This window comes from Uloborus diversus, chromosome 9 (genome assembly GCF_026930045.1).
Source record: "Uloborus diversus isolate 005 chromosome 9, Udiv.v.3.1, whole genome shotgun sequence".
NCBI lineage: Eukaryota > Metazoa > Arthropoda > Arachnida > Araneae > Uloboridae > Uloborus > Uloborus diversus.
In genome coordinates, this window is record NC_072739.1 from 119,635,470 (window position 1) to 119,661,198 (window position 25,729).

The following is a 25,729-nucleotide window of genomic DNA, read 5'->3' on the forward strand; positions in this document are numbered from 1 at the left end:
GTAATAAGACATAATGTATTGACTTTTGTGTTATTAATAATGCAATTTAGGTTTTGTTTCTAAACTTGAAAAATTAATCTATTACAAGTACTAGTTACACAAAGCTTTCAGAGCTTTTGCGATTGATTTTAGTCGATTGCTTTTGAATTTAATAGCAGGTTAAAAACTGGAATTACTTTCTGTTTCAATAACTTATTGGTTGGTTTGGAGAAGTGTCATAAGAGTCGATAATTCGACACAAATGAAGTGACATTTTCATGCCATTGAATTTAATGTAAAATTTTTAAACTAACGCCTGTTAAAGGAGGTTCTGGTTAAGTTTCATATAATCAAGTTTCTATTGCAAGAGTTTATTTGTGGTGAATCTTTAAAAAAAAAATGGTTCATTAGGGTTGGAGGTAATTATAATAAATTTTCTAGAAGCAAAGTTGAGAAATATTTATCGTTTTAGGCGGTCAATTGATCTGCATTGTAGATTGATGAATTGACTGACCTTTTGGAACGCAATGCAGAAAGCAAGAATCGGTATATTTTTACCGTGATTCATGTTGGAATGAAACCAGTAATCTGGAAGTTGACTGATCAGCCTTGTTGGACGTAACTGGATCTCGTTTGGTCTAGTGGTTAGAACATCTTTCTTTCAGATGCCTCAGGTTCGGGAAGTTATTCGGTGCAGAACTCATTTAGTTAATATTAATCTTATTTGTAACTCAAACTTTGAACAATTAGTTAAACTATTTTACTTTGCCCCGCATGTACTTATGTGTTTACTCATTATTCTTTACTGAATCGCTTCCGTATCCATTAATTAGCTTACTTACCTTCATTCAGTAATTCGCTTAATTATTCAATCACATTTTCTTAACTCATTTTTCTTACAGTAATTAACTTATTACATTCTTTAGTTTTCCCTCGTTTCATTTATTCATTCAACTTTTTTTTCCTGATTCATTTGAACAAATTTTTACATTCGAATAAAAAGAATTTCATTAGATATATTTTATCTTTTCACTTTGCCTCATAAAATAAAATTGAAATATTCCCCCTTTTTTGGCACAAATTACTGTTTTAATGCAAATATTATATAAAGTGTTTGGTTATGAACAGCAACATTCAAAACAAATTTCCAATTTGTTGCTTTTGAAAACGCTTTGTCATAACTATTCGCCTTTGCCATTCCTACTTTCTCCTGAACTGTGAGACATAGTATAGTAGTACTAAAAATTTCCAAAAAAATAAAGTTCAAAAAAGCTAGATTCATGTACTGTTAGTAGTAACTTTTGTATTTGTTTATATAAACCAGAAAATGACCCGTCAAGGTATGGCGGGTGAAAATTGACATTTGAACGAAGTCATCGCCTGTTTGGTGATATTTTCGTAGTTGAAATTGTAACCCTAACTTCACTGGATAAACCCTAAACTCCAGTAGGTAGCGTTCATTGTTGACCCTTTTATCGTTTCTTCATTCCCTTGATTTGACTCTTACCAGTAAAACAGTTAAGTTGCTGCATCCAATTCAACCTTGTCACAACATAGCCTTTTCCTGCACATTAAACATTACTAAAACGCATCAAATTTTCATGCCGTGCCGAGAGTTTCATTGTTGAAACACGCGCGGTACTCGATCATCGGCTATTATATACATAAGGATTTAATTGAAAGCGAAATATAGTGCATGTTTTTTTTCGTATAATGAAACAATTTCTCATTTTCAGATCCTCGCACTAGATGTCCAGGAAATGACTTCACGTGTCGCAATGGCCGATGCATCCTCCAGTCGTGGAAGTGTGACCACAGAGATGACTGTGGAGACAATTCGGATGAGGAAGATTGTCGTAAGTCATATGTGAATTCTGAACAACATGAAAGTAGAACTGAAGATTTAACTTCTACCTTTCTCGTGCAAAATTTCAATTAAATGTCCTATTCCTAGCAAATTCATCCAGAGGCTTCCTTTTAAAATGAAAAGGTGTTTCCCCCTTTTCAGAATTTTAGTTTCTCTGAAAATAAAGTAATAGTTATGCACTTTCAAGGAATTTATCCCGTTATATTCTCTCTAACGCGTTTATATCGCGACTGGCAAGGAAAGTGACAACCAAAATTTAGGAAAAACTTCCTAGCTTAAGATTTAAAATCTAAGTTTAATGCTCTTTCTTGCTAGAGAACTCACAAATTAGCTTACATAACTAATGCGTGGTGGCGTAAACTCTATTTTATAAACAGTGACACATCATTAAAATTTTATAATTTAGAAGAGAATTTTTCGAGCTTTAAGTATGCATTACAATTTAAACAACTTGCTAGTCAACATCACATATATATATAGATAGAAGATAGATAAAATTTATTAACAAACAAAATACACATACATAACAGTAAGCAAAATTAAAAAAAGTAAGTTAAAAAAACTTACAAATTATAAAACATAAATTACAAACTTCATAACAAAATATTAAGAAAATCTTGACTATAGTTCAACACGAGTTAGTATTAAATTCAACACTAAAGAGCGCCAAAGGCACTGTCCGCAGTGTTTTTTAATTGGTTTAGTATGGAGTACAAACACATATGTATTAACAGAAATATTTACAAATTAATTTTACACAAGTAGTAAAAATTTTACACAACAATTATTGGACTGTTTGACTCCAGAAAAAAACACAATAACTCGCATTGAAACATTCAATAGTATAAAAATTACAATACAAAATCCCCCCCCCCCGGTTGGAAAGTCAGTATATTTTATCAGCTAAAAGTTAATTGTTGATAGAATGTCATTATTTTGTATATATTCATTGACCCCTTGTTTATATTTTTTAAAGTTCTTCTCGTTCCGAACATCTTCCGTTAATTCATTAAACAGCCGCGGTGCCAAGTAAAAGAATTGCTTTTTAATAATCGTTTTATTTGGTTTTATAACTTTATATTGTTTACCTGAAATTCGAGTATTATATTGTTTTTCATTAATTTCAAACCAGTTATTGTTATGCAAAAAATACAATATTCTCTGTGCATATATTTCTCTGATATTATAGATTTTCTGACTTTAATATATATTTGCCTATTGTAATATTTGAGACGAAATAGTTTATTGCATAAAACCTTGATTTTTCTCATACTGTCTTCTTGACTTGTTTATTCTTACCGGTGTGCGATATGTCCCACTAGCTTCCAGAGGGCTATCAACTGTGAAGCATTAGAATTTCTCCAAAGCAACAGCAATCGTCATGAAACTTTCTGTGGATTAACATTAAATAAACTTTGACATCGGCAAAACACTGAATTAATGCACGGCACCTTTCACACACTTTCTAAAACCTGAGGTTCGGGCTTTTTCTCCCTTTCTCTTCAGAATTTTTTTATAAACTGGTAAATCTTCTAGATCATTCCTTAGTGCGGAGCATGTGTCGGCTTATAAATTGTACCTCACCCCTACCTCTATCAAACATGTTCTTTAAGCTTAGTTAGGAGTTATATAGCTATTTCTGGTCCATAACCTTTTCTTAAACGATTTATCGTCAACTTTAATTCTATCCCACATTTTCGTTTGAATGATGCATTGGAAATTGAAATAAAACTGAACTTTCTTATTCAGCTGTCCAGGCGTCTTGTGATAAAGAACAGTTTTCTTGCGGTAGTGGAGAGTGCATTCCTATGTTGTGGCGATGCGACGGAGAGAAAGATTGCAGAAATAACAACGATGAAACGGACTGCCACGAGACTTCATGTGATCCCGAGATGCAGTTAAGGTGTGATCACGGACAATGCATTCCGAAGTCCTGGGTTTGCGATGGCACTCCAGATTGCTACGACAAAACAGATGAAAAAAATTGCAGTAAGTAACATTCAGTAGTCAAGGGGAGAATTCTATTGCGTATTCGTACCATTAAACTGCTGAGAAACCCTTGTGGTTGCTTCGGAAAAAAGTTCAAAATGAGTAATAGTATAAACTTTGGAAAAAGCGGTATTAAAACTTGATATTTTATTAAATCTAAATTTGTAAACGGTATTTTTAGATATCGGTAGTGTTTGTCATTGTGTTGCAGAAGACTGGACCGTCAATGTTGGAGGGTATATGTATTAAATGGCAAGCTAAGTCTTATGCCAAACAAATGCTAGATTTGTTTTTGTACAGAAGTTTTTCTAAAAAGAAATCATTAAAGTAAATATTAGACATCCATTTTAGACTGCGATCGTTGAGCTATTGTCTTAGTTGCAGATTACTTATTCATTTCTCTTCCCTGATTTTTCAGTTTCGGGAGCCTGTGTTTTACAGCAGTTCTTGCAAAATTATTGCAGCACTGCTATAATTCTAGACTAGACAATGCGGTGAATACACCATGCTGTGCTCGTGAGCCTGCTTGTCACTGTCGCATCCCTATGTATAAAGTGTATTTAAATGATAGGATTATGAAAGAACAATAGACTATAAAAGACATTGCTGAAGATTACAGTGTTTAGAAGGCACAGCCTAAATATGCTGTCCTTAGCTTGGAGAAAAGATCGTGCAGTTTCTGGTCATAATTGGGTTGTCCCATTTCTTCTCGCCGCCGAACTTCAATGGAATCTGAGTACTAAATAGTTTTTGCCGACAAATATTTTAAACCGCTCGAAATAACCTTTTAAGGCATGCTACCGTAACTTACCATGTTTTTGCTTGAGACTAACTAACATTTTTCTTTTCAGTTAACTGGTAGTGACTTCAGCAGTCGACTAGAAAAAATAAGTTAGGTGGCCTTCAAATGAAGCCACTAACCTCATAGGGTTTGATCAACTAATTCTCAATTATCACACCAAAAAAAATTGGCACGAGACAATGACGAAATTTTAGTTATTATTGAAGCTTTTCGTGTAAAAATGAGTGAACGGAACGCTTCCTCAGACATTTTTATAGTGAACAGTATGGCAGGTAGAGGTGCTACGCGACTGATAGTCGAATTTTCTCTAGGTGGCATAAAAGTGGTGCATTCTGTAATTCTATTCTCATCTGCAGTTATATTGCTGAATGACGGACAACACATCAAACGCTTTTACGTGTATCTAACTCAGCGGTTCCCAAACTTTTTAGGCTACGGAACCCTTAGCGCTTAGCTTTTACCTCAAGGAACCCCTTCATTGTTTATGACTTAACGACAAAATGTTAACCGTCTGATAGTCAAATGATAGTTATGAAAAATCATTCGAATGCTTTCTTCTACATAGAGAACTCATTACGTGAAAAATTTTGTATTTTGACAGATTAGAGTTAAGGTTTGCTGAACGTTGAACCCATTAACCATTTTTGGAAACTATCCATCGGTTTGTGTTTGCATGTATTTGACTGATTTATTTGGAATTATAATAGAAAACGCAATACATGGAGTTGAACGAAACTTGGTATGCATGTGCACGCCGATGTCAACTGGTAATGATTATAGTTGGGGAGCCCAGAGTGTTTTTGGTGATTTACTCGAGCGCGTCAGATAAACATAGAGGAGGTGCATTACATCCTGTCGAGGCCCTACACCAAATGTTGACCTTTTTTGCTGGTGGATGCATCTAGGACAGCCTGTCAGATTAGTAAAAAATTGATCGCTGGATTTATTGAAGCGCGTCAGATTAAGATAAGGTGGGTTAATTACAAGCTAAAGAGTAAATTTAAAATCTGGCAATTTGAGCGTAACGCAAGGATGTTGGAGGGTTACAAAGTCTTCCCTCCAAGCTGTCAGATTAAGAATACCTCTCAAAATAATAGATTTTTGGCTACCAATGACTAAACCATCAAACGGAACCTTCTAGATAAAAATCTGACGCGCTCGAATGTTTCAATATGAAAGGTTTTTTCCTCAGCCTCTCAGATTAGTAAAAAAAATCGTCAGATTAAGATGAGGTGGGTTAACTACTAGCTAAAGAGGGTTCGTTTAAAAAATCTGACTATTTGCGAGTAACGCAAAGGTATGGGAGCGTAACAAAGTTGCAAAAACAAGAAAAGTCATTTTTTCCCCTTCTAGCTGTGAGATTAAGAATACCTCTCAAAATAATAGTCAGAATTCAGGCTACCAATGACTGGACCATCAAACTGAACCTTCTGTATAAAAATCTGACGCGCTCGAGTAAATCCATATGACTATTTTTTTGCATTTAAAAAAATTCGCTACAAGTTTGCTTCACTTCCAAAACGTCAGTCTTTTAAATGGTGACATTTTTAAAGGTCACTTAATCTCCCCTTTGAATATCTGACGCGCTCGAGAAATTTTATTTCCATTTTCTATCCTTCCGGACGGCCACACCAACCGCGCAAGTCGGAAGATAAACATTCCTTGATAATTAGACACGTTGGAACATCAAATTTATCAATAATTTGACACGCTCGATTATGTCCATGTAACTTTTTAAGTTTATGAATATCACACTTTACCCACCACTGTTGAACATTATGCTACATTTTCTTAATCTTATAGCCTAAACTACAAAATCCAATAGGCCCCCACAACGCTAGAGTAAATCCACATTTAACATCATGGACTCCTACTATTAGTTTTGGCACTAATCTCTTTGGAGGGTGGCCATCTGAATGATTTCAGTTAGTCTGACTGCTGTATTTGCAGTATTTTTTCAAAGATTTGCAAAAAAATTGGTGGTCATATGTACTACAATGGGAGAGGAGCTGATAAGGTTTTGCCGTCGTTCATTTCCAAGGGGTGTCAGAATAGAAAGTTTGCTTTTACTCGAAAAATAATGTAAGAACTCTACAAAAACTGAAGTACGATGGAACCACAACTGAAACATCTGAATTAGTTTTGAGTTTACTTCGACATCGATTGATTTCTCAAGGAAGGAGCTGCGTCGAGTGCTTTTGTTGTGCCATGTGACAGATGTTCTCTTGAATGATTCATTCCCTGTGCATTATCAGAACTAGAACTGTGGTCAAAACACTAAATCTATGCAACTTGGAGGAATTTTAAATTTATGTATTATCGCAACCAAGTCAAAACATTGTCCCTTGATATGGGGCGTAAAGTTCAAATGTAGTCATAGTTCCAAATTTTGGTAAATGTGAAAGTACGAAAATATCTATTGCTCAGGTGGAAATTTAAATAAAGTTTCATGAGGTCCACTACAAACTTCACTTCCCAATAAGGTTTTTCGTGTGGTTCCCGCAGAGATGGTTTCACCAGTTTATGGGGTCCTGAAGTAAGCTCTTTATTCATCAGGAAGCAAGCCAAACCAGATTCAAAAACCCCAGAGTGTTAATTCGCAATGGAAGCATGGAAGTCTTAGCGACCAACCGCGATAGATTTAACAAACGGTAGTCAAATTAGCCCACAAAGTGGATCTTCAATAGTTGTTATCGAAGCTGTGATACTTTTGACACAGATCTGGTTATTTATCAGTAAGGCTACCTCAGTCCATGCTCACAGCATACTAGTTAACTTTGAAAAGCAACTTCTTAAGGAACTAATGAAATTTCACTAAAAAATACCACTTTCAGTTTGAAATAAGGCCTATACATAAAAATAAACTTCCGCATGAAATTGTTTAGTCTACGATTATAAGTCTTTGCAAGAAATGATATTAATATGAAGGATGTAGTTTCATTGTATTACTGATCATGGCCGTAAACTCTGACTTTATGTAGAAAAGTAGAGTACGTACAACTGGAGCAGAATCCATTTTAGAACTGAATTTGTTTTTAGTGTACACATTGGCTTAAAAGCTTTAATTGTATTGAATTTGCTATGCGCCGAAGCTGCTATAAGATATAAACTTAAGAGCTTTCTTAGCCAATAGCTAGTATTCCTCTTCAACACCAACCCAAAATTCATTGAATGAAACAGAATCAAACGAGTTTTTTTGATGCAGATGATCACTGCTCTGAAGTTATTTTAAGCTCTTTAAGAGTGAATCGCAGATTTTCGACTTAGCTCCTCGCCGTGACCCTTAAATCAGTAAAGTGGATTCCGGCGTGGCCATTCACGATGTCGATTAAGCTCGGGCGCATGCGCAGAAGAATAGTTTCCCTCGGCGAGGAGAGACTCTGACGATCGGCGAGTTCCTCCTAGGAAACCAAGGTTTAATGATTCATACTCTGGCATGAAGTGTCCATTTGGTAAACGGATTTCGCAAAGCCGTTACGAGTGAGCGGGAAGTATTCCGCAAAGAATTTAAGGTTTCTCGAATGACGAGAAATAATTTAACTACCACGAAAACATTACATTGCGTTTTCTTCATTGAGACGTTTTTTGCAGAACTTCAATATAAGAGGGAAATATTCTACGTTGTTTCCTTGGCAGAGAATGCAAAAACTTGGCTTTTTTTCTGTGCCATTTTCCATCACTACAAAAGAGAACTTTCTCCTTGAATGAAAATACTCGGTTCAGTTTACAAAAAATCGGGGCAACAGATCGTCTCATATCAACCGACATCATGCAAAACATTAAACTGCTATTTTTTTTTTTTTTTGCACCAGCTGAAAAACTTTCAATTCATTTGTAAGTTTATAATCTTTCAAAAGTGTTTGTTTTGGATAGTCAGCGTATTTCGTACGAAGTAGTGATTTGTGCTGATCACTTAGATCTTCATAAATCTTGCTTAATAGTGTTGACTGGAGGTAACGAGACTTGAAAAAATCAACTACTTCTGAATATTCATAAAGAACTTTAAACCAGATGTTTCTGCTGGCATAACGATGATACAATGATGTCTACTCCTTCAATTTTGAGCAGCACTTTTTATCCTGAAGGTTTCACTTTCTGAGTTTACTATGGGAAAATAATAAATTCATGCAATTTGTGCGGAACCCTTCTCATCCTTCGGAGGAATCAGTGTTCCGCGGAACATACTTTGAGAATCGCTCTAACTTATTAAAAAAAAGTGAAATTTGTAATACATTTTTACTGAAACAAATTTCCATTTCTTTCGGTGCAAATCAAATCTTTATTAAATTACTAACAAACGAAAAACTTACCACACTTTTGGATCGTATTTAATTTAAATGGACAGCTTACAGATTCAACTGAAAATATTTTCATTTCAGCCGTTAAGCAGAAGGCCTGCGAAGCAACTCAGTTCCGTTGTGATGATGGTACGTGCATCGATAAGATTCTTATTTGCGATTCAAGGAACGACTGCCAAGATGGCTCTGATGAAAGAAACTGCTCAAGTAAAAGTTCAATCAATATCTAAATTTACTAAGTTGCCTAGTTAATACAATTTTTATCTTTTAAATCCGAGTATACTATATATTCAGCAGATATTTTAAGTTACCGCAAATTTATTCCTTTAGATGTTCGTCATACTTGCAAAAAAGGGCACTTTCGGTGCAACGATGGAATGTGCATTTATCCGCATGAAGTATGCGACTTTTTTAGCGATTGTTCTGAAGGAGAGGAAGAATTGAACTGCAGTAAGTTTTATAAATTTAAAAGCTAAATTTAAAATAAATTTAAGAGTAAAGAAACTCAACTTAAATCATTAACTGATATGGTAGGCCTATCGCGAATCTTCCCTTATTTTAGAATACTCTGAATTTCAATCCTATCAATCACTTCTGAGACATTGAAGCATAAAACAAATCAGTCCCGCTTCGCATCTGGGTATATCTGAGTGGAAATCTTCGCTTGAATTGTATGACTTTTTTTGAAATAAGCTGTAACGGCTGGACGAAGTTCAATTATGCAACTAACCTTGAAAAATTGGGGCATTACCTAATTGGTACGAAATCTCATTTGGATCCTTCTGTACATTGAATTTAGTTTAAATATGTTTCGTTGCACTATACGCAGTTAAATGTTAAAGTACATAAAAGCTTTACCACCAATATTTTCAGGCGTTAAAACGCAATCATTCAAAATTAAAGTGCTCAAATTATGATTCACAAATTACTTTAAATATAGATGAAAGTAAAAAATAATAGATTAATTTTTACGTACATTGCATAAAACTAATGAGTAACTATTAACCTGGAAAAGCAAACTACGCAACAAGTTTTGTCCCAAGCTTTCAAAGGAGCGGATATTTAATGGTTGTTATTGGTGTATGGAGGAGGTAGGGGGGTTCAAAAATACATTTAAAAAATTAATTCTAGATAACAGGACACCCTTCAATATTTTTAGACTTGTGGATAGTAATATACTAGAACAATTCAAGCTTCCTATTTCAACTGAAATAGGGTGCTCAACCCCCTTCCCCATAACTTCATTAGTATGGGGAGGGGGGGTTAAAATACATTGAACTGAAAAAACAGATACATATTATGTACACTAGTAATATGCATATACATTGCAATAAAATTATTTAAAAAAACAGAAGCGAAAATTAAATGTTTAAGTTTATGACATTTTCTATGGAACGGCTAATGTTAAATTGAGGGGTCATTGAGCACCCTCTTAAAATTTGCGTAAGAAGCAAAAACTTTTAGGCTTACTATTAGTAAGTCTAAATAAAGTAGGGGTTGTCCTGGACTCTAGCTGAAAAAAATATTTTGAAACACCCTGGGGCGAGGGGGGGGGGTCTCTTGAATTTTCGAAACATAATGCAGATATGCATTAGTGTTGTACATAGTTTTCCTCCTTTACCCGGGATAAATTTTAAATGACGGGCGTGTGATTGATTAATTTCATTTCGCAATTTTGAATATTAAGACAATATGGTGTTCATGCGACTAAAGATGCAGAGCCCTGACGTTCCTTAGCACGTCAGGGCTCTGCTTCCACACTCAAATGGAACATTTAATCTCTTATGTGGCAGTGATAAGCAAATAAATGCAAATGAACTTCTCAAAGGACCTTCCTGACAGGCTTCCGTTGATATCGATTTATAAATCGAACTGTATAGCAGCACCCATCAGAGCTACTAGTACCATCCCTTGCCCTAAAACAGAGGCGAGGTTCTACAATGTGTACTGATTATTTTCTAATTTTTAACTTTGGCACTTAAACATCCCTTTGCTTCTCACTACCTCATATCTTGGACATCAGTCTACAAATGCGCTTGAAATTAAGAACTTTCGTTATTGTATATAATGGAGTTGATGTAAAGTAATCAAAACTAAGTGATCTTAGGTGTTAATGGTTGCTCATTTTAAGAAAAACATCACTTCACATTTGAAATGTAACTATATGTGGTATTTGCAGCCATCAGACCATGTGTTCCTGAAGAATATCAGTGCCCCGTTTCAAAGCGCTGCATTCCCAGTCGTTGGGTTTGTGATGGTGACGAGGACTGTCTTGATGGCTCCGACGAAGATCCGACAAACTGCACTAAACCTCATAAAATGATTGCTCCTCCAAGCTGTGAGTACTTCGCTCTTCTCTAATACATTTTTGGGAAATGTCGACGGACATTTTCAGAAATTTAAAATTTCTGAAAATGTACGCTCTTGGTAATTTAAGCTTAACTAGCTGACTCGTGTGAAGCATTCGCACTAACTTTATAGCTTTGCTGTAAAAATACCACGTAAAAACACCCTGTGTAAAAATTCATATTCGCCAGGTAGAAAATTGCCGAACTCGAGAACGACTTCAAAATGAACTTACTGTCATAGTTCAGTGCGCTCAACGAATTTAGCTGTATGCGAAGAGTGAGGGCATCAAGGAGTCAAAGTGACGAGAATTTTAGATACATTTTAACGCCCAAGATGTTATACGTATAATTCTCTATTACGCTAGGAAAGCAGACTACTCGAACAGACTATATCCCGAGCATATTCGGTTAAAAGCCGAACACCTTAACGGCAGAGCAATCCGGTGCGCACTTTTGACAATCTAATCTCAGATTCGGTATAGATCGAAAAATCTACGCATCCATTGAAAAATCTTAGATACTAAATCCCAAATTTAATATAAGTGGTTATTTTTTAGACCATGGATTTATTTTCCGTCATTAACGGACACTATAAGCTTTAAAATGGGGAATAAATCATGGAATTTGATAAAGGAATAAAATCTCATTAACCGTCCGAAAAACAGGAAAGAGGAATAATATAAAAGATTTATAGTTTAAGTGGAGCTAGAAAAAAATTCATTCACTAATTTAACAAGTTTTAACAAGCTATTTTGGTTCATTAAATTAGTCGACGAATTGTTAGTTACAGGTGGCTCTATTAATTCATTTTATAATTGTATCGGAAAACGCGGTGAAACCTTATCAACCGAATAAGGACGGACATGAATCGAAATGGTTTGAAGTTTAAAACTTCATAACTGAGTTACGCAGTTTTTAGTTCACCTTTTCTGATTTGGAGTTTTCTATTACGTGCTAAACGGGATTAAAATTACGCTATTTATAGTAATAAATTAACTGGAATCAACCGCAGCTGGTAAATCTCACTTTTTACTATTACATCAGTATAGCAACGCAAGAAATATCTGTTCTTTTGGTGCATTTGATAATGAATTTTCAACCAAAAAATTCAAAATGGATCTTGAGAAAAAAAACAGAAGTTAAGAGTTTGTTTCCGTTAAAAAAATGCTGTTTGACTGAAATTAATCAGTTTAGGAATTACTACAGCCGAACTAATTTTTAATAACAATTAGATTGAATGCGAAATGTAAGAAACCTTTGTTTCATTCAAATCTGAGCATATCCATAGTATAAAAAGGTCAAAGTAAAAGAATGTAATCTAATTTCAGTGTTAAACCTTTTGATGGCAGAGCTCCGCCCACTCTATGTTAAAAGCGGTAGGTTTGCTCGAGCATATATGCGCTTGCTACCAAAAGGGATAATTTCACTTTGAGAATTAATAACAATTTTATTTTAAACCCATTTATATTTTACACTGCTCCCAAGTTTTCAAAATATTGTTTCAGCTGTGGAATGCGACGAGTTCTACTGCTATGCGCGCCGGACGTGCATACCTTGGTCGCAAGTTTGTGATGGACTTCGGGATTGTGAAGATTTGTCAGATGAAGGAGGTTTGTGCTCAAAATCTTGCGTCAATAATCATGGCTGTGCTCAATTATGCAGGAAGACTCCTCAGGGCTCGAAATGTGGTTGCCACAGCGGCTACGTTCTGACTGCAGACGAGAAAACTTGCGTCGATTTGAACGAATGTTTGATACCAGGTCGGTGCAGCCATTTCTGCAACAACACGAAGGGCGGCTTCAAATGTAGTTGTGCTGAAGGCTATCTCTTGGAGCGGGACCATAGAAAATGCAAAGCGGACGGTGGATCGGCAACCCTTGTCTACATGCTGGAGGATGAACTGAGGGGGATAGATCTTGGCAGCCGATCTCAGAGGGTTTACCTCAGTGGCCTTTCTTCACATATAAGAGGAATCGACTTTGATGCCGAGGAAGGAGTTTTCTTTTTCTCCGACTGGGACAAGGTAATTTATAGCAATCATGCATGAAATACACCGCCAGCTCAGTAAATTCCAGCCGAGGACTGCAGTTTCGTGCTTACTAGCACTCATCAGCCATTACTCATCACCATATTGCTTCGGTCACCCGTCTGGTCAGTGCTAATTCTATACTAGCTACCAGTTTGTTTGGCACTCTAGGCTTCCTTAAGAGGTTTTCCACCTCCAGCTCATGAACTTCCAATGCCGGGCTGATGAGTGCTAATAAGCACGAAACTGCAGTCCTCGGCTGGAATTGACTGAGCTGGTGATGTATTTCTGCCTTAGCCCTGGCTATAGGTCGGTAACTTGCTGAATATAGCAATTATGTTTTTGAAAATTCTAAACCGGTTTACAAATTTCTTTCACCTCGATTTGAGTTAATCACGCTGTTAAAATACTTAAACCTGCCTAATTACTTCTAACTTATTCGCTCTGGAATTTGAAGAGAAACGGCAGAACCGTAGCCAAATCTTGTTTTGGTGGGATTAAATCGGCTAATTAGTAACTGTGGACTAATTGAATTGACAACTGCAAATTTAATTTTAGTGTTGAATTTGAATGTAAATTGATCACCAGCCGCACCCCATAGAGATTGGGAAACTTCTCGCATTCCCCAGTTTGATGGACCGGGCCCTAGTTTCAGACTAGGCTCACATGGGCTCTCGTCAGCCTGACTGCACCTATCGAATATGACAAAGCTTCCGTGTTTCTTAATAAGTTAATAACTTTGCCCATAAACTTGGAAATTTGGATACCCAACCAAATGGATATTTTATTCATTTCAATTAAATCTTATCAGATTTAGCTTTCAACGAGTTTTAATAATTTTACTAACTTTCAAATAATATCAATCTTGGTTTCGGGTCTCACATCCCCGGCTAGCTTGGTCCAAGAAATCGGTTTGTGATGCTCTTTGCAAACCAATCCAACATTGTCTAGAATTGCGATTTTTCAAATTTTTTACCTTTAAAAATATTTTTTATAGAATTTTTGCTTTTACAAATACTATTCTACCACCGAATAAATTAAAAAGGAACGATCCAATTTCTAGGTCAAAGCCAATTCTTTTTGCTGTTGGGGGTTCCACCTTCCTCGTAGGTTAATCGCCATTTTTTTTCAGAACTGTTTCATCACGGAACTCTTTACATTTGTTTCCTTTAAAAAAAACACTGCATTCTTAAAACAGATCGTCAAATTCCAGAAAGAGATTATATCAAATGAACTAAGAACATCCTTTCTCCTTGCTGGAATAAATTCACTTGGTTTCTTTGCTGATAGCTTGCCAATTTTCCCCGCGGAACTACGATAGATAAACTAGTTTATCTATGAGGAGTGATGTCTGTTTGATTCTACATCCAACCCTTACTTTTTTCAACTGCTTTTCTCTATGATATTGCATCATTCCTTACTCGACGAAAAAATAATTTTGAAATCTGTTCTCAGGGAACTATAAACAGCTATACCCTCAATACAAAACAGAAAGTGGAATTGGTCCGTGATAACCGTAAGCCTTCATTCGTTCGTCGAGACTGGATCACCCAAAACATCTACTACCCCGACGATGACGGTGCCATTAAAGTTTGTAACAAAGATGGAAGTTCCTGCGCTACTCTGCTGGAATACGTAGCTCCACATATAAACAGCTTTACTATTTCTCCGCCAAATGGGTAAGATTTTTATTCTTTGTAAAAGTGTATTTTCTCAAGACATTAAATTTTTCGTTTTGCTCGAAGGTGAACGCCGATCAAGCGCGGATACAAGAGGGGACAATGGGGGAGAAAGCGGCTATTGTCTTTTAAGGGACTCTGCAGTCGTTTTTCGGAATTGAAGCCGCTAAGAACGCAATTGTATGCCGTCTTGAATGACGTTGAGGGAGTAAAAGTTGAACTCTCTCCCGGAAGTTTTTGGAAATGGAAGTACCAAAAGGAAAATTGGACTTTTTGGGTGTTTGGAGGATAGGTACTGAGGCCTACTTTGCCAGACATTTTTGACAATAGAAGGCGTTATCTTAAATCTTATTTGTTCATACTCGCGTTTTCCGATAAATAAATTGCAATTAGAAGAAATGGGATGAAGATACTTTTCTCCGGCATTTTTAGATTCTAAAGTTTCCAAAAAAGCACAATTTAATAACTTTCGATGATAAGGAGATGTTTCAAAACATTCCTTCCAGAAATTTTGAGTAATGAAAGTCTTAAAAGTTTGGGACCGCCTTCCTCCCTTTTATTGTTTAAATATCTAAATTTTATTTTTTGAAGAAAGAAATCAGATTTTTTTATTCTTCATTATTCTAAGAAGTCTTGTGATAAAATTAAATTTTGGTCTTGGTAATTTTTTAAATAACTTGCTAGTTTTCAGAACACTAATTTATTGAAACTTAGATCGTTCCAAACTTTAGGAATTTTTCTTAAACTCTTAATCTATGCACTGATTAAAAGTTCATATTCTTTAAACGAATTTTCTACAGTGCTAAAATATTTCAAACATATGAATCGAATTTAGTGACTATTCCATGCTTTGGAGGTACCGTAAACCTAATTAAAGAATTTCAGTAATTAATAAACTAAGTGTTTGAGGATTTGAAATTTCATAATTTGGAGTCTTTTTTTTTTTCTTCCAATTAACTTTCAAACTGTTTACTTCTACTAACTTGTCGTAATTGGATGTTCCAATTTATAGATTAATGTTCTGGGGAATATGGAGCGTAGTCATAGGCAAGGGATCTGGCATCATCGAAAGAGCAGAACTGGACGGCTCTCACAGAACGAGTATCGTGTCTGATAGAATAGTGTTTCCGAATGCTGTTACAGTGGACGAAGTTTTGAAGTTAATTTTCTGGACAGATTCAAAGCTGAACACTTTGGAATACTCAGATTTCCATGGCCTCAAGAGGTAAGAATTTTATTCTGAAACTAACATGACTATTTCACTTTAACAGACAAAAGACTGGTTTAACCGGATCAACTCTTCAAAGCATTAAACGAATAAAGGTAAAGCTTTACCACGATCAAAAGGCAGCTGACCTTGAAGCAACACATCATTTGTATCGTTTGTAATAGGTTGATTGTTATTATTTTGTAATAGATAGGATCAGTGAGAACGGCTCTCACTTAAGTGATTTCTGGTTCATTCTACCTATTACAAATAATACACTCGGGTTTCATTTCAAGGTCATCCGCTTTCTCTTCGAGGTCAAGCTATAACATGTTTTTCCTGAATGTGGGGTTACAGGAGGATCTTTCTCGCAGCAGGTCATAAACCCCATCGAACTACTATGGTGGAGTGTTATTTCTTAGTTGCAATTAAATATCTATTTTAAACCAAATGAATTCACATCGAAATCTTTAAAAAATAGGTTCTCTTTTGTCGAATGGCAAAGATGTTCATTTTCAAACCCCAATGGCAGCTATCTTCTGCAATCCAAAATTATTTGAACGCGCAGATTTGCTATTCAAGAATTCTAATTATTAAAATGTAGAATGAGTTTTCAATGTATATTTCTTTATCAATCGTTATTGCAATTTATTTAGTACACATGCACTTTACCAATCTATATAACATACTGGAATCAAATGTTCAAAGAGAAAGAATTATAATTGTCGCTGAACGTTCCCTTGCTTTCGGTAAACAAATATGCTTGACCTATTACGTTTGTAAGGGATCTTAGCTTCATTGGATGCTGCGACCCTATAATTCGATTTTGTTTTATAAGAGAAATAAAAGGCCAATGTGACATCCACTGAGATTTCAATTTGATACTCTTTCTAGCAAGTGCTTATGTATCGACTGTTTTAAACGAAGTATCTCAAGGAATTTAAGGATAAAATGCAAATTTAGTGAAAGTAAAATTTCATACGCTCTGAGCCAATTTTTTTTTTTTTTTTTGAAAAGGAACGTCGTTGCTACACGATAGTGAGGAATTTATGGCAAGTAGAATATGATAATGGAAACTTCTTGTAGAACGCTTACAAAGTTATTTATCTGTTCACTAAGAATGCCAGTTTTAAATGTAGTTAAACTGCTTTTAGATGCTATTTGGCAGTCTGACTTAATTTTATAACGCTCTCTAAGATAGTTAAAACAATCTTTTTTGTATTAATCTTTTTTGTATTAAAGTTCTTACTAGTGTTTTAGAATATGAAAGAGCTGCATGAAAATGTTAGTTATTTCTGTGACAGCTATTCTTTGCTCTGAACTTTAATTCATAGTGTCGTCAATTTTGAATTTTGTGTGTACTTAAGCTTGTTATGAGTTTTAGCAGACACAAATGCAGTTCTTTACATAACCTAGTCTATCTGGAAACATCTGAGACGGTGCCTAACCCTCAATTGAGCCCTTCAATGACGTAATTGAGGCTCTAAGGCGTACATATCTATTGAAATCGCACTTACCAAAATTATAAAAACCTTATTAAAGGATAGTGGATAAGGTCTCGATTGCCTATTAAATAAATATTCTAATTAAAATATTTAAATTTTAGTGCTTTCAGGTAATTGAAAAATTGGAGGAACTCATATTTTTTAATTTTACAAGGCATTGACGAAGTTACAAATAAAATTTTTGATTTTGTCCTTAAAGCAAAGGTCTCAAACATTGTTTGTCTTTCATTGCAGGAAAGTAGTTCTTTCGGGCGCAATGTACTATCCCTTCAGTATGACTATTTTTGAAGATTTTGCTTTCTGGGCTGATTGGGGAACGGACACTATAATTAGATGCGACAAGTTCACTGGTAAAGACTGTATGGACTTTCACAAAGGAAACGTCAAGACAGATGATATGACGGTTGTCCACAAAGTGAAGCAGCAAAAGCGTAATTATGTTTCTTGTTACAAACATTTAGTATGTCTCAAGTGTCTACATTCACCAGTTAATTCTCTTTCAAAAATGTGTTACTTTGGTTTACTCCAACCTCGTCAACGCGAGCTCCATTTGGACGGCATAAGTTTTCGGTTAATCGATTTCCGCGTTTACCGGATTTTGATTAAACGGAGACAAATTTGTTTCTGGGACTCTGAAAATACTGGAAACAAAGTGCATTTATACAGAAATGTAGACCGAAATATTTAAATTTTAAGTAAGAAATTTAAGTCGCATAAACTAGTATTAAAGAATCTTTATCTGAATAAAGAATAAAATGCATTACCTGTATACATTACTTTCAAGAACTTTTTAGATTTTTGCGACAATGTTTTGAAATATCCTTTTACTTTAAGTGTCGAGCTTTGATCTTTCAACCCTTTTAAGTTAGTGTGGTAACTTCGTGTAAAATGATATTGTTACATTCATAAAAACGAAATGAATACTTTGTTTTCCGTCTTAAGCAGAATATCGTATATAGTTTTGGTCTTAAATTGTTTTAGCACTAATTTTACCTTTGTCTGCCAGGCGAAGGCATTTACTTCGCGATAAGCGAACTTTGGTGTTAAGCGAGTTCGTGTTAGCGGTGTTGGACTGCAAAAAATCTTAGATTGCGTAAGTGTCTTGCATTCTTCCTCAGTGCCCTTTGAATACGAAATTTAAAAAAGTCTTTCTTGTACTTTTGCTACACGATATTTTGAAAGCCTGTCTCGTATCCCTGTGAACGTTAGCGGTTTTACATAGGAACAACAGAAGAGTGTTAATTCTTCTACAGGTTCATGCAGGACTCAACTAGTCCCTCAAGTCCCTTTAAGTCTTTCTTTTTTCAAAATCTTATCAATCTCCCTTTTTCCTTTGAAGTTTCAGTTTAAGTTTTAGTATTCCTTGTAACCTATTTGCTCTTATCAAAGAGTGATATCACTGCCAAGATAATTGTAAATTTTGAATTAAGGATGCGACAGCTAAGGCTCGAAATCATTGGTAGATATAATTTCATTCAGTTTAGTTTCTTGTTCTTCGCCAAAGTTATTTTAAAGAAATTCAGCCGATTAATAGATAAGTTTGCAAATTATAAATTGACAAATTTGAAAGCCTAATTTTAACCGTTAAAAGTAAAGATCACTTTTCGGTCCCCTTTTAAAGCAAGAATTTAGTCCTTTTTCTTCCTAGTGACTAACTAAAACTTTAAGTCCTGCTCATGTGTTCAGGAGCAATAAATTCGGTATTAAGGTTACTGATATGAAATGCGTTCCAAGTAGTTCGTATTAGTGACGCAGCCCAACATTAAAATTATTTCAGCAAATTATTTTAACTCTTTAATTTTGAGGGTTCATTTTCAACTGTAGTTAAAACTGCATGAAATCAAAGATTTTAACTGTTACAGATTACGGGAATAAATAATTTGTAGTGTCCTACACATTTGTTTCAAAATCCTGTTAGTATGCTCAAAGTTTTAAAACTGAAGATTGACTGAAAGTATAGTCTATGTTTAAATGCTATTTTTTTCTGTCTCAAAGCTATTGATGAAACTAAAACCGAAACTATTGTAGAAAGTCAGTTTATGTAATTTTCAATTTTCTATTGACGGAGTTTTCTTCGATGTAGATTTAAATGTCGTTATCATTTATCTTTTTTATAATAGTTATTATCGATTTATATAATTTTGACGATATTTAATATCGTGTTGCTATGTTAACTTGCAATTTTCAGTGCATAAATTCTGGTTGAGAATTGATCTTTTAACTATTTCTAAATTTTTAAAATTTCTCTGCGTTTGATAAAATGTTAGACTAATGGAATTTTAAAGTTAAGTATAATGGCATTCCATTTTTACTAATTTCTCTAATATAACATCCTTTATGTCCACCCTCCTAGCGTTACCTGTTAAAAATTCCGGATTATTGAAGAGTGAATTGATGAGTAAGCCGGTGTGAATATTTTTATGTAAATCTTTTCAATGAGAAAGCTTCATAAAAGCAAATGTATATCTATGCTATTAATATAACTTTCTTTTTTTTTGTAGGGGAAAACAGATGCGAAGGCAAATGTGACCAACTATGCCTTCTGACACGCTCCAGTTACACTTGCAAATGCGGATATTCGTATAGTATGTACAACTCATCTTGTGTTCTAAGAACCACTCCGAGACCTACGTACAAGCCCAAAAAATCATGCCCCACATCTTACTGTGCATCAAACGCTGTGTGTGTAGTTGAAGACGACAAGTTTAAGTGTGTGTAAGTGAATCTGAATCCCTGCTCCGTAACATGCCTTAAAGAGAACATCTCTACAATGGTCATTGTAGTTTGTCTTGACTTAGAGCAGTATAAACCAGAGCTGCGGGAGTCCAAGGAAAAATGATCGGCTCACTCCAACTCCGGAAATTTTAAAACCTTCCGCTTCGGAATACTTCGCCCCAAAATCGACGAAACTTCGCAACCACTGGTCGATTTTTGGACTTTGATTTCGAAAATTTAAAATTCCAAGAATTAAAATAATTTTCCTCTGCTTTTTTTATTCCAAAATAAGCTCGACTCTCTTGGAAGTTTAAACCTTTAACTCTAGATTCTGATTTTTTACCCCAAAATCAGTGACTTACTCCACAGTCCTGGTAGAAATATCTTTCCAGAGATGCATTCGGTAAATCCTCATATTTGTACAAATGACATTCTTATGCATGTGTTTTCTCTTTATTCCCGTAATATTGAACTGCAGCTCTTAATTGTGACACATTGAAATACAACAGAACCTAATTTATCCGGCCTCCATTTATCCGCATCTCCGGTTTAGCCGGAGCAAATTTGTAGGGGTAAAATCACTTATATAACAATTTTGAGTTATGATAGTAGGCACGAATAAATACTCCTAAGATTCACATTTTTTATTCTGATTAAATGTAAAAATCCTGCAAAGATCAGGGGTGCCCACAGGGGGGGATTATGGCGCAAGTTGCGCCATCAAAATTTTTGGGGGGGATTTTTTTTTTCCTAGAACATTTTTTTTCTTTAGAACATGAAATTCTTGAATTTTGGAAAGAAAAATATTTAAACTTACTGAGCAAGAAATAGATGCATTAATAATACTTTTTTCATGTTCTCTTCAGTCAGGGGTGCCCACAGGGGGGAGATTATGGCGCAAGTTGCGCCATCAAAATTTTTGGGGGGATTTTTTTCCAGAAGGTTTTCTTTTTATTTAGGACATGAAATTTTTGAATTTTCGAAAGAAAAAATATTAACTCATTCAACAAGAAATAGAAGCATTAATAATACTTTTTCCGCGTACTTTTCAGGGCCGTCGCCGTAGCAAGCCCCCCTCCCTCCTCTTTTTTCTGAAGTGTGGCCACCAATTTCATTTTATAGCAATGCAACTAACGAAAAAAAGGAAAACTCTTCGTTGTTTTAAAAAATTAAAATAGTAATTATAAATGAACAAGTGAAATAATAGTGACAAAAAGTATTTTTTCTGTCAAAGTTGAATAGAAAATGTAATCTTAAAATACAGTTTAAAAACATCCGTGATTCTCTTTTATCAAGAGTAAGTAAGGGCCGCGGAAATGTACACTTCAAACATTTTTATTAACACAAAAATAAGTATTGAGTACAGTACACTCTTCACTAGACCACAGAGTGCGTATGTCTGCCAAGTCAGAAACTATGGGCTCGTCTCGAATTAAAAACATTGTGTATAGAGTAAAATTTGAATAATGGGAGGGATGACAAGCGACCAAACTAACATGTTGCACGCCTTGTCTTTCGGCGGCCCTGGTTATACGAAACCATGCTTCATGGTTCTGCAGTTTAAAAAATAAATAAAAATACATAAATAAAAGAACAGCCCATAGAATAGGGGTCGCCGAAACATTCCCATATGTATGTAACTTTTTTTTTTTTTGAAAAATGTTGTCCTGAAAATCATTGCTAAGTGGAGAAAAATGTATTGGTCGCCGAAATAAATTTAAATAGAGAGATAGAGGAAAAAAAAACAGTTAAATGCAATGAGAGATTCAAAGTATTATAATGAATACTCATACCAAAAGTTCTAAATGTTTTGAATGTAAAAATCGTAAGTAAATCAAAGTTTGATTAAGAGATGCAGGTGGCATATTTAAAATAAAATGAAGTAGAATAGAGACCTAAGGTATCGCAGAAAATTACCACATCCGTTCAAAATGTTAAAAATCCTTTTTCTAAGGTCGCAAATGCTTGTAGTGCAAGAAAGCAAAAATATTGTGCGGGAAATTGAAAATTTTACTAAGGAAAATCCGAGCAAATAATAGTGTTTGGCAATTCAAAATTGAAAAAAAAAAAAAATACCACGATATGTTTATCAATTATTGAAATTTACAATGAAGATAGGAGGGACGTAGCCAAACTGAAAGGAAGAGTGGGGAACTCCAAAACCCTTCTTTTTACGTCCCCGAAGCTGGCCTGTAAGTGAGTGTTTAAAACTTAGGTTTTGAAAAAATCCCGGGAAAGCGTTCTCAAACCCCATCCCTTACCCTAACGTCATTAAAGATCGCCTACACGTTAGTATTTAGGACTGCAATTTCGAAAAGCTGTGAGAGTGCTTCCTACGTAACCTCCGAGAAACGCTCTCTCAATTAATCATTCATCATCATTCAAGGTCGAATAAATTTCGTCTTTTGGACTTTAATTTTAAAAAAACTCCTTGAGGTGTCCCGAAACTCGTTCTCCAAATATTACCGAAGATTCTCAAACATTTCATTGTTAAGGCTTCAATTCAGAATTTTTCGGGGGAGATCTCCAAAACCTTCTACTCCTCTAACAGTATTTAAAATCGTCTACGATTGCGTTAATTGGACTTAATTTTGAAAATTTGTCAGGGGAGGACTCCGAATCTCTCCACCCATTAACATCTCCCACAACCACCCATTAATCTTCTAAAACTGCGGTTTCAACAGATCGAATTTTTTTCGAGAGAATGCCTCCCCTCTCTCTCTCTCTCGCCAACATCATCAAAGAATGTCTTAAATCCCACTTTTAGTGCTTCAATTACAAAACATTTCTGGTCTCCAGCCCCTTCAACACTTATACTTCCCTTTTCATCGAAGGTTGGCTTAAATTACGTTTTCAAAGCTTTAATTTCAAGAAACTGGAGGTGCACTAAATTAAAAAAAGTCTACAATCGCCTTTTTAAGGCTTTAAATTTGGGGGGGGGGGGTGGAGGGGTAGGCGCATCCCTTTTCCCCTTAATATCACCATAGATCATCTAAAACTGCATTTTTCAAACTACAATTTCCAGATTTTTCCCGGGGGAGAGCCCCCAGACCCCCCTTTACGTGTCACAATCTCAAATAATTCACAATTGGAAATGCATGCTTGAAGTTTGCATTTTGAAAAATTATAGAACGATGACCCCAAGTCTCTTCCTCCCTTAACATCATCATAAGTCGTCTAAAACTGATTTTCAAATAACAATCTTGAAAATTCCCGGGGGTGAGCCTCAGATCTCCTCTTCTGAACGTAATTAATTAACGGACAATTGTGTGAACTTAAATTTGGAAAAATTATCGGGGGAGGCTATCCTGGACCTCCTCTCCCCCCTCCCCTTTCTCCCAAATGTAAAATGTAGTCTAAAACTGCGTTTTTATGTCTTCAATTTCGAAATAACGCAAGAAGGTAGCCCTCCGAACCTCCTAATTTTGATTGAATATTATCCTTACGATTAAATTTATATTGCTAGTACTAAAAGGTCTAGTAATATGACTATACCTGCTAAACCAGAAGCCAAATCTTCTCTCTCTCTGCATATTGAAACATGTGTTTGAAACAATTAACGGGCCGCCAAAACGTACCCCCTCCCCTCCCCAGTTTTTTTGACCTAGCGACGGCCCTGGTACTCTCCTAGTCTTACCTAATCCTGGTACTTTTACTTCAATGAACGTGTCTCTTTTTTTAATGAAGGAAACATCACAGACGGCATGGAGTTAGTGTCCGTTTCAAAGCTGGTTCAGACGATTTGATTTCCTTTCAATATTTTATAAATTGTGTATAAATTGCATGTGTAAAAATGATGAGAGGAAGAGAGGTTAAAAATGTTTTATTGTTTGTAATAATTCTGACCAGTATGTTCTAGTCTTCCATTGATTCATGTGCACCTCGACAATCGTTAAGAACTAGTTTTGAAGTTTGCGAATAACATATTTTTTATCCCTACAATTGACAATTAATATATTTTCTTCATTAACGAGCTTAAGCTTGTGAAGAATTTTTCTCATTTCACTTTACTCCCATCTTCTCTTCCATTCTTAAACTGATTGTTTCAATTTATCATTAGATAATTTTTGTAACTTTCAGCGATGTTGGTTTTCGCTGGTGGTAGAACAGTCTGTTCTTAAGGTATTTAAGTTATGTTTCGTAAATCACGTTTACTTTCTTCTATATCTGTTATGTATAGAAGAATATTTGATTCGTTAAAATTCTCGAGTTCTGATTTTCGATGTGTGCTGAATAGCTGAATCCATTTTTGAGGATTTCCGAAACATAGCTGTTACGGTGTGTCTGATCTATCTTTTTTAGATATGCAACTTCAATTCTGGAAAACTTCCAGGAGAGCGCCTCCCACTGTAGCGCCAGAGTAACACCCTCTTTATCATCAAGAGTCATCTAAAACTGCTTTTGTTGAACTGCAATTTTAAAAAATTTATAGGAGAGAGCCTCTGATTTCTTCTTTCTTTAACATGATCAAAGAAAAGTATAGAATTGCGTTTTTGGAGTGTCAATTTCAGACAATTTCCGGAGGAATGGCACCAAAATTCACCTACAACTAACATTGTCCAGATCTATCAAAACTGCGTTTTTAAAGCTACAAGTTCGAAAATTTAAGTGGAGCGCCCCTCTCCCTCCCCCTACTCTCGTCAACATTATTAAAAAATCGTATTAAATTTGGTTTTCAGGGCTTCAGTTTCGAGAAAATTCCGTGAGAGCTTCCGAAAACTCGTTTTCTCAACGTCATAAAGGTCGACTACAATTGTGATTTTAGAGCTTCAATTTCAGAAAACTGCGTTTCCCCCAACCATAGATAGAGTTTTTAAGACTTTAATTTTGAAAATTTTCCTGGGGCAAGCCCTAGGATCTCTTCTTCCCCTAACATTGCCACAGATAGTCTAAAACTGCGTTTTCAGAACTACAATTTTGAAAACAAAGGAAAAGCCCTCTTTCACACAACGTTAAACTATCTACAATTGCGCTTTTAAAGTTTCAATATTGAAAAATTACCGGGAAGGGCACACCAAACTTTTTATCCCCCAAACATCACCAGAGATCGTCTAAAACTATGTTTTTAAAACTACAATTTCGAAAATTTTCCGAAGGAGAAACCCCCGAATCTAAGTGACGATAAAATAAGATTCATATTTTATAGATTCATATTGTATACATCCAGTAATGACTCCATCACAAGCCAAAAAGTTGAATCCGCTCTTCCTGTAATTATTGATACGTTTGGAAAAAATAAGGTGTAGCAAAATTCAGCGGTACCCAAAACTTGTTTACTCAAGGTGCACGTTGTAATTTGGGAAGGCAAGGCAGG

The 25,729-nt window shown here is 35.3% G+C and overlaps 1 protein-coding gene across 1 annotated transcript in view; it reads left to right on the plus strand.

The window, feature by feature from the left end:
• LOC129230460 (low-density lipoprotein receptor-related protein 2-like) overlaps positions 1 to 25,729 on the plus strand; it is an 80,645-nt gene that overhangs the window by 41,907 nt on the left and 13,009 nt on the right. The window contains exons 19-29 of the mRNA XM_054864860.1: positions 1,594 to 1,602; positions 1,729 to 1,835; positions 3,596 to 3,835; positions 9,017 to 9,142; positions 9,266 to 9,385; positions 11,115 to 11,273; positions 12,789 to 13,306; positions 14,765 to 14,988; positions 16,001 to 16,213; positions 17,935 to 18,131; positions 20,202 to 20,415. Of these exons, the coding sequence (XP_054720835.1) occupies positions 1,594 to 1,602; positions 1,729 to 1,835; positions 3,596 to 3,835; positions 9,017 to 9,142; positions 9,266 to 9,385; positions 11,115 to 11,273; positions 12,789 to 13,306; positions 14,765 to 14,988; positions 16,001 to 16,213; positions 17,935 to 18,131; positions 20,202 to 20,415 (2,127 nt within the window). The remainder of the gene's footprint in view (positions 1 to 1,593; positions 1,603 to 1,728; positions 1,836 to 3,595; positions 3,836 to 9,016; positions 9,143 to 9,265; positions 9,386 to 11,114; positions 11,274 to 12,788; positions 13,307 to 14,764; positions 14,989 to 16,000; positions 16,214 to 17,934; positions 18,132 to 20,201; positions 20,416 to 25,729) is intronic.